Source organism: Neltuma alba, unplaced genomic scaffold, assembly GCF_004799145.2.
Source record: "Neltuma alba isolate B1F8T4 unplaced genomic scaffold, ASM479914v2 tig00011629_pilon, whole genome shotgun sequence".
NCBI classification, from domain to species: domain Eukaryota; kingdom Viridiplantae; phylum Streptophyta; class Magnoliopsida; order Fabales; family Fabaceae; genus Neltuma; species Neltuma alba.
In genome coordinates, this window is record NW_021636278.1 from 6958 (window position 1) to 20379 (window position 13422).

Here is a 13422-nt window from a genome sequence, read left to right on the forward strand (position 1 = left end):
ACAAGTCATGCAAGTGCAATGATGCAATTCCCGTCAACCATATCCCTCACTTTGGGGGATTTTCAAGAGCCGAACCCGGCCTATCCCTCACTATGGGGGACGTAAGGAGCCATGAAAGGCCTATCCCTCACTCTGGGGGACGTACTGAGCCAACCATCATGCATTAATGGAGGCCTTACCACGTGGTAGTAACTATCAAAAACTCTCACCAATTACCAATTCATGCATCATGCTCAAACCATAATCAAATAGTAATTGAACATTTCATAATTAACTTCTTTTAGTGGCATATCTTTCACAATTCTAAGATTCATTTATCATCAATCGAAACCCCACAAGACGGTTTTTCTTTTTATATATAACATACACTTGAACATAATTGTTACTCGGAGCACAAAACATAAATCTACTCACAATACCACAAAAGCATGTACAAAGGATTGGAAAGTGGTTACCTCTCGCCTGAGCAAGGAATAACAAACCAACAATGTGGCCCCGTGCACCAACAAGACTCACAACCGGTCTACACAAGCACACAAACACACAACCATCATGTATTAGCTTTCAAACTAATAATGTGGCCAAAACAACATTTGGGGACACAAAATTCCTAGCTCCAACCAAAACTCTACCCAACTCAAAGGGTATAACTATCAAGGCAACACTCCAAGGTCATAAAAGTCCATTAAAACCTTAATTCCTTTCCAAACATCAATTAAAATTCATAACCTCAAGGACCCACTACAGGAATTCAACACCCAACATCCCATTTGAACAATTGGAGTTCTAACAACAATCTAAACCGATTAAACATCCAATTTAACCCTCCTTAACATAACCCAATTCACAAAACTCAAAATCAACCTCTACATTATCATCCTCAATCACAAACCTCCCATTTCCATAAACCCTAGCTTCAAAACTCAAGGTTCTTCAAATCCAAGAAAACTGCACCGATTAAATACTTAGACTAACCCAAAGCAATCAATTAAACTCAAAACAATCGGTCAAAAACCTCAATTCCATAACAACCTAGAAAACTCTAGGGTTTCACCATAAATCTTTATAAATTCCAATAAAGAAGATAGATTAGAGGTTAAAATCACTTACTTGAGGTAATGGATCCTTAGAAATGCCCCCTCCAAGCCAGAAATTTGAAACCCTAGCAGAGCCTCTCTCTCTACCTCAGATTTTTCTAATTTTTGCACACTGAACCCCTCCCGCGACTATATAAATTCGGACTCCTTCACCGCGGCGAACCCATATCTTCGCTACGGCGAACTAATCCCGAGAGGGATTAGTCACCTGAAAACCCGACTTCGCCATGGCGAACTCCAATCTTCGCCGCAGCGAAAGCTTCCCGAGAGGAAACTCTCGCTCGCCTAGAAAAATCTTCGCCACGGCATGCCCTCACCTTTGCCACGGCGAAACATTCCCGAAAGGATACTCTCCCCTGGAACTCCCGGTACGCCACGGCGAACATACCATGAGAGGGTCTGTTCACCTATTCCTCCAACATACCTCAAATCCAACCCAAACACCAAGATCAAGATTAAATCGCTAATCTATCCTCAAAATCAACCAAAAGAGACTATTAAAACCCAATAAAACTTAGGATATTACAGTTGTGGCCGATAAAAAGTATATTGTTTAAGGTAATTATATAAAATAGAAAGAGACCTAAAAAATGTGCACAAAAATGAGTTTAAATGGTTGAAAGGTTGTACTAATTTATAAAATTATTCCCGCAACCAAAAGGCCAGTGGAGTGACTTTAATAAATTAAAAAGCTGATTATGCTGATAAAAAAGTATTTTAGTAAAAGAATTTTTATGCAAGGCTTAAAGGAAGTGTTATGGCCTAAAAAAACTTATAGATATTATCTAGAATTAAAGGGAATTTATGGAATAGACAGAAGAATTTTTTGAGCTCCAGAAGGCCGTCAAGAAAGCCAGAGAAACGTGGGCCAAGTAAATTAAGAGGAAACTTAGGTAACAAGTTTTGATCCAATGGCTAGGATCTAATCTCCCTTCTCCTCCATCATATTTGTGACACCTAGCATCTTTTAGAAGAATGAGGTAAGGATGATGCAAGAAGATGATGCAATGATGATGTAAAAGTTAACTTAGAGTTCCAAAATTGCCTTTACTCTTTCTATTAGCCACCAATGGCATTTTGGTCCATTCAAGCCAAAGTTTTGGCTATAAATACACCACCTTGGAAGAGCATTTTGGCAGCCATTTGTAGAGGGAAAACTCTACCAAAATTTAGAAAGAAAAACGTAGGGGTGAAGGCGAAGAAGAAGGAACAAGATTCAAACTTCAAGATCAAGGTATGTGATGGTTGTAGCATCTGAGTTGATGCCTATTTTGAATTAGTTACTCCTTGTATCTGATTCTGAAATTTGGCATGATTAAACTACACTCTGTAAGCTTTAAATCCATGGGTAGAACACTTCATTTGGATATGTGTACGATTTATGGTGATTTTCCAAAGTTAGCATCTGAAATCTGCAAACAGTGTTTAACCTTTGGAAGAGTGTCAAATTCTGTACAATTTCGGTACTATTCAGCATAGAATTAGTTCCTAAAACTATTTTTTCTTTAAAGATAACTTAAGGATATTTCAGTGAGACTTGGAACCACTCAGTTTTTATTTTTCTAAAATTAATTATGAATTTTCAAAGTCAAGAAAAAATTCTGAAATTTCTGTGTGCACAGTACCCGCGAAGCAAAATTTTCAGATTTGATCTTCTTGAATCTAAGGCCATCTAAAGTGGTCCTAATTGACAAGAAATGGATCTTGAGGATGGGAAATGATGATATTTATGTTAGAAAAGCTAGAAAGAAAACCCTAAAAGCAAGAGAAAGGGTTGAGGTTCAACAGAGCTAGTCTTGAATATTATGTAATCTAGTGGTTCTAATAGATTGTATGATCATTATGACTATGTTTAGGATCTTGAAACATCCAAGAGGATTTTGGTGATGTTGAACGAATGCCCATATGGTTGGAAAGTCAAGGGAGTCAAAGGAAAAGTAAGAGGAAAGCTTGAGGTGCAAGGTAGTGAACTTATCTATTGTCATTGCTTGATGTTGTATGCTTGTGTGTTGCTGTGTACATGTTATTTGAATGTTAGTGTGACATGTTTTAGCTATTGTAATCACTATTCATGATGAGTAGATTATGTCTCCATGGCCATGCATCAAGAAGTTAGCTTTGAGCATGCTAATATGTCACTAATTAACAAGAGAATAAACAAGTTACGTGTAGTGTATTAGCATCCATCTAGCATGATTAATATGTTATTGTTTGCTAATGAGATTCTCCCAAATCTCACCCCTTCCTAACCAACCATTTAGGTCAATCAATGATGGGCAATAATGGCATGAGAAGCAAGGAGAAGAAAGTGGAGAATTGTTCATGTTAATGAATGATATTATTATTCAATGTGTAATTCTCCTATTATGTAATTTATGTTATGAATGTCCTATGATGCCATGTATAATGGCATGAATGAAAGTGTATGAGCATGAATAGGAAAGAGTAAGCCCATGTTATGTATGCCAAATAAATAAAAAGAATTAAAGTAAAGAGATATTAAGAGATAAAACGTAGGTCCTGGAGTAGTAAGTTTGTAACTCCAATTTGACCTATCAAACAAACGAGTTAAGCCACGAGATTTGGCACAGTTATAGTACACATCCCAAGATTTAAAATGAGAGCTAGATTACCTCAATTGGATGTATACACAAGGAGATACGAATTTCCAAAGTTGAGGCACAGAATCTGGAAATTCCAGATTTTACGAAATGAACAATAATATTTATTGATTGAACTGTACAAATTGGGCAAGGATAAGTCCAGTTTGATATTTTTTCCTTAAAGAGCATCAAAATAGCTTTCTGTATAATTTTAGAACATCTCAATACGATTTTTATGGAATTAGTTATAAATTTTTGAAGGTAGACCTGTAATCTGGAAATTAAATAGTAAATAGTAACCCGAGTAATTATGTTGAAGTTTTAAATCCATGGGCTTGTGTCGTGATCTGCTTGAACCATAATGCTTGCAAATGCGTGCTCTGAGAGTTAAAAGGTAGGTCATTTCAACATGCACATTTTCTCCTTACACAAGAAGATTAATTCCATGACCCAAGGTACTATGACTTTATCGGAATATTATACTAGGCTTAAGAACCTTTGGGATGAATTCGATGTTATCATGCCTCTCCTGACCTGTAAATGTAACACCACTCAAGAATACACCAAGACAAGCTAACAACAAAGACTCTTCCAATTCTTAACCAGTCTGAATGACAATTCTCACTAAGCCTGAACACAAATCCTTCTTCAGTCACCACTTCCAACAATTAGTCAAGCCTACTCCTTGATCTGCCAAGATGAATCCCAACAGTATATTTCCACCCGTGCCAGTAATCCTACCTTTGATAATGGCACAATGGCAGCTTGCAGTGGAAGGCAAGGCAGAGGCTAAGGACGAGAAAGAGGCAGAACCTTTAAAGAGTGTTCTCACTGTCACTGGAAAGGCCATAAGAGAGAAAATTGTTATGAGTTGGTTGGCTTTCCCACCAATATTCGAGGGAGACCTCCTCAGAATCCTACTACCAATCATCTCACTAATACCTCATCTTCAACTTCTCCTCCAGCAAGCTAGATGCCTATACGATCAGATTTTAAAGCTTGTCCGTAAGGAAAAAGATGATATAGCAGTAGGCACAGCTGATTATCTAGAGGAAACAATCTTAGGTATCATGCTTGCTATCCCTAAATCCTTTTGTGAATCTAATTAGATTCTTGACTCCAATGCAACATGTCATGTAGTGAATAGCCTAAACATGTTTGATACAGTAGATAAGTATTCAGGCCCTATATGAGTAGTTAAGGTTCCTAATGGTGACAAGATGTTAATCACTCATGTAGGCAATGTTAAGATACTTGATCATGTTGTTCTGAAGGATGTCTATTATGCCGTTGGCTAATGTTATAACCTTATTCTGTATCTAAGTTAACAGCCAGTAAAGAGTTTGTAGCTTCCTTTTACTCTGATCATTGTAACTACAAGATATCTCAACTGGGAAAATAAGGAGGATTGGTAGTCTCTATGGTGGTCTCTATATCGTCAAAAAAGTTAACAAGATGGATAGTCTTATGTATGTTTACACTAAACAAATTACTTGGCATAATAGATTGGGTCATGTTCCTATTAACAAGCTTAGATATCTAGAACTGATTTGGACAAAAGTCCCTGTTATTACTACTGAAAAATGTATTGTTTGTTCCGGTGCTAAACAGACTCGCTTACCTTTTCCTTCTAGTACTTCTAAAACACATGGTAGTTTTGAGTCGATTCATGTAGATGTTTGGGGACCTTATAGGGTTCCAACTTATAAAGGTCATCGTTATTTCTTGACTGTTGTGGATGATTTTTTGCGTTGTACTTGGACCTTTCTTATGATCAATAAAAATAAGGCAGTTTATCATTTAAAGAATTTTCTGATTTTTGTTGATACTCAATTCTCTTTTGTTGTTAAGAAAGTAAGGACAGACAATGGTTTGGAGTTTGTTAATATTGAATTAAAGTCTTATTTCACTAGTAAAGGAATAGTTCATAAAACCTCATGTCCCTACACACCACAACAAAATGGGGTAGTAGAAAGAAAACATCATCACCTATTAAGGTTGCTAGAAGTCTTATTTTTCAATCTCACATTCTCTTGAAATTTTAGGGGGAAGCTATTCGCACAGCCACCTACTTGATCAATAGGACTCCCTCTTCAATATCAGCAAACAGAACCCCTTATGAAGTTTTGTATAACCACCAACCAGATTTATCCTCTTTAAGAGTATTTGGATGCCTAGCTTTTGCTACAGTTTTTCAACCTCATGATAAGTTTCAACATCGTTCAGATCCTTGTGTTTTTATTAGGTACCCCACTAATCAAAAGGGTTACTTGTTATATAACCTTCAATCCAAAACTATCCACATTAGTAGGGATGTCATTTTCTAGGAATCCCGGTTCCTTTTTAAAGATGTAGTAGGTCTCAATCAAGGGGGAGATAATGATACGCAAATGATTGATCCCTCTAGCAATAAAAGTAGAAGTTATGATGCTGAGCCCATGCCCCCACCATTAATTAAACCCAATAATCATAATAACTACCTAGAACCACTACATGAGACTGGAGATCCCATAGATACAGAAGCTCCTCACCTATCCGAGAGGCACGCCTTGGCACATCTAGGACTGCCCTGGCACGTCCAAGACTAGTCCAAGACTGTTCCAGCATAGTCCAAAAATTTCACTCCCATACCAAAATTAAATCTACTCGTTACATTTGAGTCCTAATGGTTTTATTCACTCCTATTTGACCCCCCTAAATGTTAGTGGGTGCCGCCGCCCGTGGTGGCCTGTGGAGCGTGCACTTTGACGCAAATGGCATGATATGCAACACTGGCCGGCATCGGTGCCCGGGCGACCAACAGCGTGCTTTACTTGGTTGCGGTTCCTTGACGCCTGTGGCGCCAGGGTTTTGGTTGTTGGAACCAGGGCCGGGGCCTGTACCGATGCACAAGACCCGCCCCTAGCATGCGCGAGCAGACACTTTAGGCATCGTGGCACCATGAAGATCATCATATGTATGCTCAACTTTGGTTGTCGGTGCTATATATAGGTAGGAGTACATTATGGCAGGATCAGTCACCCGGACAAACCAACCCTCCTTTAAGAAGAATTGTGCTTTGGCCCCCCAATCCCTATAGAGCAAACGAGCTGCCTGGTGATCCCTAGGTTGCAAACCAAATAGAGAGAGAAGGAGACCTAATTGGATAAAGGACTATGTTTGCCATACTAACACAAACTTTAAGTCATTAGTAGGATATGCTTGCATTATGGATACAGATCATACAACAATCACAACTACAAAAATGGTAAGGTATCCCATTCAGTCATATTTATCTTATTCACATATATCACAAGAACCATGTACTTTAAACATGTTTTGTCTAGTCTTGAGAGCATTACAGAACCATCCAGCTTTAAGCAAGCCACCAAGGATCCTACGTGGATTGATGCAATGAAAGTAGAAATAAGAGCCTTGGAAGATAATGGTACTTGGGAAATTGTGGATCTACCCAAAGGTAAAAGACCCATTGAGTGTAAGTGGGTCTACAAGGTAAAGTATAATTCGAATGGTGAGGTAGATAGGTTTAAGGCAAGATTAGTTGCAAAAGGGTATAGTCAATAAGAAGGGGTTGACTATTTTGAGACCTTTTCTCCTGTGATAAAAATGGTTACAGTACGAATTGTTCTTAATATTGCTGTTAAAAATGGTTGGAACCTTTTTCAAATGGATGTTCATAATGCCTTCCTTTAAGGTGACTAGAGGGAAGAGGTGTACATGAGAATTCCACAAGGATTTGTTCAATATGGAAACAACAAAGTTTGCAAATTGATATTCTCGTATGGTTTAAAGCAAGCGTCTAGGCAACGGAATGCTAAACTTAGTAAGGCTCTTTTACAAGCTAGTTTTAGGCAAAGCATGTATGATTATTCATTATTTTATAAGGCAAACTGGTTCTGAAATGACTTTAATTTTAGTTTATGTTGATGATCTTGTGATCACAGGAAACCAAATAGACAGGATTGATGAAGTAAAGGAATTTTTATGTAATAGATTCAAAATTAAGGATTTAGGTCAACTCAAATATTTCTTACAAATAGAAGTAGCTAGATCAAAACATGGAATAAGACTCAATCAAAGAAAATATACATTGGATATTTTGACTGGCATGGGTTTGACTGTAGCAAAGCCACTTGGTATACCTATTGAGCAGAATATAAGACTGAGTGGGAAACCAAAGCATGAGGAAGAAGACCCCTTGATCACAGATCCAACCACATATAGGCGGTTAATTAGTAAGCTATCATATCTTACTATGACTAGACCTAACATAAGCTTTGCTGTGTAGGCACTGAGTCAATTCATGAATGCACCAAGGAAATCATACGACAAAGCAACAAGAGTGGCTAGATATTTGAAGGGCTATCCAGGACTTGGAATTAAGCTTGCAGTAACTCAGGATATTCAATTGGTGTGCTTTGTGCATGCTGATTGGGGAACATGTCCTGACACTAGAAGGTCTGTGACTGGTTACATAGTAAAGTTTGGAGGATCACCAATATCCTGGAAGTCAAAGAAGCAGAACACGATTTCCAAATCATCTGCAGAAGCATAATACAGAGCCTTAAGCAATACTGTGTCAAAGGTGGTATGGATCAAACGGTTATTAGAAGACTTTGGAATGACTGGTTTGAAACCTGTACATGTTTACTGTGATAGTAAATCAGCCATTTGTATAGCAAATAATCCTGTGTATAGAAATAGACTGTCATTTTATTACAGAAAAATTATAGCAGGGAGTTATAAGTCTTACTCATGTGAAAAGTAAGTAACAGCAAGGTGATATATTCACCAAAGGGCTGGGTAAGCAGGATCATGACATAATTTTGAGCGAGTTAGGAGTTGTAAACCTCTATGCACCCCAAACTTGAGGGGGAGTGTTAAGGGGTGTCATGTTCAGTTTAGTAGTTGGGCTCGATTCTGTTAGTTTGGGCCCTGTAGCCTATAAATAGGAGTTATTGAGTCTGTTATTGGTGTGTGTAATTCATGGCCGTGTGGCCCTTGATCAATAATATGAGCAAGTATTATTCAGTATGTGGTTCTTTTGATTCATCAACATTGGTTTATAAAAAGTTAGTATTTCTTAATTTATTTATGCGCATAAACATCTCGATGTTGATGTCTCCCTTCTATTGTGAATGGTTTTATCAAATGGAAAAAAACCTTAGGTCAGGTTTTTTATATTATTATGCCAAGTTCTCCTATCACATATGGCCATGTGTCTTTTTTTGTTTCACATGAATTTATAATTAAATATTATTAAATACTAATGTTTTAAAAATAAGGCACATGCTCATGTATGGTTGGAAAACTTAACATAATACATATAAAAAATTTGATATAAGTATTGACCTTATTAAATAACCTCATACAAATTGTAAACGATTCTAGTTTAAAGGGACAAGAGGGGAGGGAAAGAGTTTACCATAAATTTATTCGGCTATCTTATAAAAAGGGGGGACGTTAAACGATCAAATCAGACAGGTGTCCATGAACCACACCTATAAATGTAGACGCAAAATATCTCACTACTGTAGTCAGAATCATGAGATCGAACAACAACTTACTATTCAAACAATTCAAACATTAAGTTATATTATCTCTTCATTACATTATTCTAACAATTCAAGGGATATATTTTTTTTGAATTGTGCTAATTGTCAACATTTGTTTTTATATATAAAAAGGAGGAGGCTAATTTGATGTGTTGTTAGAACTCGGATAAGCTCATCTGCCCTATCTTAATCAAAAACTTTATATTACGATCACATACATACATTTAAATTAAAAAAATTCTTTCATTATTATTATAATTCATATTAAGGAGATTACCCGAAAATTAATTATTATTATGTAAATTCATTACTGATGATTTTTGTTCAATATTCTCTTCCAATTATATTATGTCATAGATATTATAATTTTAGTTAATGATATTTTATAAATTGGTATATTCTCTTATTAATTTATAGTTTTAATATAAAAATTAAATGATTCGAGAATTAATTTGTGTCAGTGGCAGGTGCTTTTTAAATACGATGTCAACGTTTTTTGAGAAAAACAGAGATTATCATCGAATGATTGGTACTGCTGGGAAAAATGACAAAGTTAATTGAATAAAAGTTGGGTGGATATACATGAAACTTATTAGCAGTCAGTTGATGGACAGGGCAAATATAAAATAAAACACCCATATACGACAAATTCTATATGAGAAGTTCCGTGTACGCCCGTACAATATTGGAAAAATGTAAATAGCCAGTTGCTAACATATATAATAGTGTAGCTTCCAATGGAAACATGCTTAAAACTATTTTATTCGTGCGTAGACATAGTCCAACATGTTGGTAACGACAAAGATGATATATTTTATAGGAAAAATTTCTTTTAAGGACTACAGTACATAATTAATTTGAAAGAGCCGCCAAAACCTTCTGAAATTTCACCGCAGGACTAAGGGAACAAACTGATATTAATTCTACAAAAAAAAATAATGCTATTGCCCCTCATAATAAAAGTGAGAGAGCCCATTTGCAAGTAAGACTAGAAAATTTACAATATACATACATATATTTACAATTGGAATTAGTCCCTTTACCACCCGAAGAAGGTGTCCATAAGTGAACAGGTATGGGAGAGCCCATTTGCATGTAGGATTAGACAATTTGTAACATACATATATTTATTTAAAATTAAAATTAGTCAATTTACATGTCGCCTCCGTCACCTGAAAAAGATGTCCATGAGTGAATAAGTGTGGGAGAGCTCATTTGCAAGTAGAACCAGACAATTTACAACATATATACTTTTATTTACAACTGGAATTATTCCATTTACATGTCACCCTGCAATAAGTATTATGAGACGCAATAGAGTCATTTTCTTTGTGGAATTAATATCAGTTTGCTATTAATTCCACGAAGAAATTTTCCCTATTTTATATTATGTAAGATATTGACATTAAAATCATACTACACCGTCTATATTTCTCCATCAAATAATGCAACATTTTTAATTTCCCAAATATGCGCCGGTCAAATCACTCTTCTCTCTATAAAGACGCCACCAAAATTTCTCTCTTCAAACCCACTTTTAAGTGCTTTTCTAGTTTCAAATCACAATGATGAGAGGTACCAAAATTTTCACATTCTTCATCTTCGTGCTTCTAGCCGTGCTTCCATCCTTAGTCGTTTCAGAGTGTACATGTGATAAAGATGATGGAGATCGTGATAAAGATAAAGCTCTCAAGTACAAACTAGCCGCCATAGCTACCATTATCGTTGCTAGTGTTATCGGAGTTTTGATTCCGTCCCTTGGGAAGTTTGTTCCGGCGTTAAGACCTGAGAAGGATATCTTTTTCCTTGTCAAGGCCTTCGCCGCCGGCGTGGTGTTATCCACCGGATTTGTTCATGTGCTTCATGATGCATTCAATAACTTGACGTCTCCTTGCTTGAGTAAACATCCATGGGCTGAGTTTCCCTTCACTGGTTTTGTGGCTATGTGTACAGCTATGGGAACCCTAATTGTGGAAACATTCGCCACCGCTCATTTCAAGAAAGTTAATGTGAGGAAAATCCAAAACGAGGCCAATGGTGATGATGATGAAGAGAAAAACTCAGAACATGGAGGAGAAACAGAAATTCATGTTCATACTCACGCAATACATGGTCATTCTTATGGGTCGATTGATTCTTCTGAGTCGTCTCAACTCCTACGTCATAGAATCATATCACAGGTCTATATATGTGTGTGTGTGTGCATGCATGCGCGCGCGCACACATATCCATACACACACACACATATTATTCTATAAGTTGTGCTTTTATAGAATATTTAATGGCCATTATATTTGATACAGGTATTGGAGATGGGTATAATAGTGCACTCAGTGATAATAGGACTTTCTATGGGAGCATCAGAGAGTCCCAAAACCATAAAGCCGTTGATTGCTGCTATGGCTATTCATCAATTTTTTGAGGGCATGGGCCTTGGAAGTGTTATCTCTCAGGTATGAGGAAAAAAATAAACACACACACACACACACACACACACACACACACTATATGTGAAGACTAGCCACCAAGTTAAGGAAATTTAATTAGTAGTGATTTTAAGTCATACTTACATAATTTCTTTTGATTTGACCTTTTTGTTTTGAGCGTATCCAATGTAGAAATTTTGTTCCTTGGTCTTTTATGTTCCTTGAGTGTAACAAGGCTATCTAGGCATGTGAATTAGTCAAAAATAACTACAAGATGTAAACAATATAGAAAGATATTGATATTAATATTAATTTCGATAGGACTTACCATCAAGTCTACGACTATCTTCCCTGGATTGAAAAACAACAACTTCAGCTCAAAAAAAAAAAAAACAAAAGAAAAGAAAAACAACAACTTGATTTCGATAATAAAATCGTTGCAATTAATTCCGCGAGTCAGAGATATTTACATTTGAATTTTTCAATTAAATGCTAGTTAATCAATGAAAATATTATCCCTTATGCACTTTGTTTGATTATATTCTTAGCAATTCAAAATATTGAATAAATGATTAAACCAATATTAAATAATATTAGAAAACACTATATTTATGTGAAAAAAGTAATTAAGATATCTTACATAGCAAAAGATATTTTACATCAAATTTACTTATGTTTCATACCCTATATATCATATATGTGCAGATACTAGATACTTATATTTTAAGGCCAAGCGAATAAAAGTCCAATTGGAGAACACAACCACCGTTTATTTTAAGTTTCTAATCATTATTGTGATTTATTTGTTCCCTTACTATTATAGGCTAAGTACAAGAACAGAACCGTAGCAATCATGGCCTCGTTCTTCGCTCTGACAACTCCGGTGGGAATTGCGATTGGTATAGGAATTACTAATGTGTATGATGCAAATAGTGAGACGGCTCTTATCACTGAAGGAATTTTAAGTACAGCATCTGCAGGACTCTTAATCTACATGGCACTTGTTGATCTTTTAGCTGCGGATTTCATGACCGATAGAATGCAAAGTAATACTCGTCTTCAAATTGGAGCAACTATTTCTATGCTTTTAGGTGCTGGTATTATGTCACTTTTAGGAAAATGGACTTGACCAACGTAATATTTTAATACTTTGTGAGAGTCAACGTTTATTTATATGTAATATAGTATTAAAGACTTATGTGGTACGTACGCGGCTAGTTAATTAAATGAACTCTTTCTAGTGGTTAATTACTCATCAAGTTTCGTTTGGTCCATCTCTGGGGACAACATCTAGAACCTTCAGTTTAAAAAGATACAATTGGGAAGCTCTGATTTCTATATATTATCATCAAGAAGCAGCATACGAATTGATCTGCCTTATGCATTCTCTATTCAAATTGTTTGAGAAGCCAAGTCGTATGTATCAAACTCCTTGAAGGACAGATTAGCCGCCCCATCAGATCTGGAACATCCCTTTTAGATTAATCTTCTAATTTCTGTATGATTCAAATTGTGTATTTCGATTATCTTGTGTGTGTATTATGTTTGAATTCGATATTTGACTCACACAGTTACAGTTATATATAGTGATAAACATCATTCATATATTTTAGAGTAAAATACTCTGAGTATCCTTCTAGTTTGCATTAATTACATAGACTTCCTCTTTATTTTAAAAACATATAGTTTAGTCTAATTAGTTAACACTATTAGAAGTATTCTAAAAATATTATTTTTAACT

At 36.0% G+C, this 13422-nt stretch overlaps 1 protein-coding gene across 1 annotated transcript; it reads left to right on the forward strand.

Moving 5' to 3' along the window:
• The first annotated feature begins 10794 nt into the window (after positions 1-10794).
• LOC114715951 (zinc transporter 8-like) lies at positions 10795-12936 on the forward strand. Its single transcript, XM_028900870.1, has 3 exons — positions 10795-11435; positions 11559-11708; positions 12505-12936. The coding sequence occupies exons 1-3, from the start codon at positions 10821-10823 to the stop codon at positions 12808-12810; spliced, it is 1071 nt and encodes a 356-aa protein (XP_028756703.1). The 5' UTR covers positions 10795-10820; the 3' UTR covers positions 12811-12936.
• Positions 12937-13422: the final 486 nt, after the last annotated feature.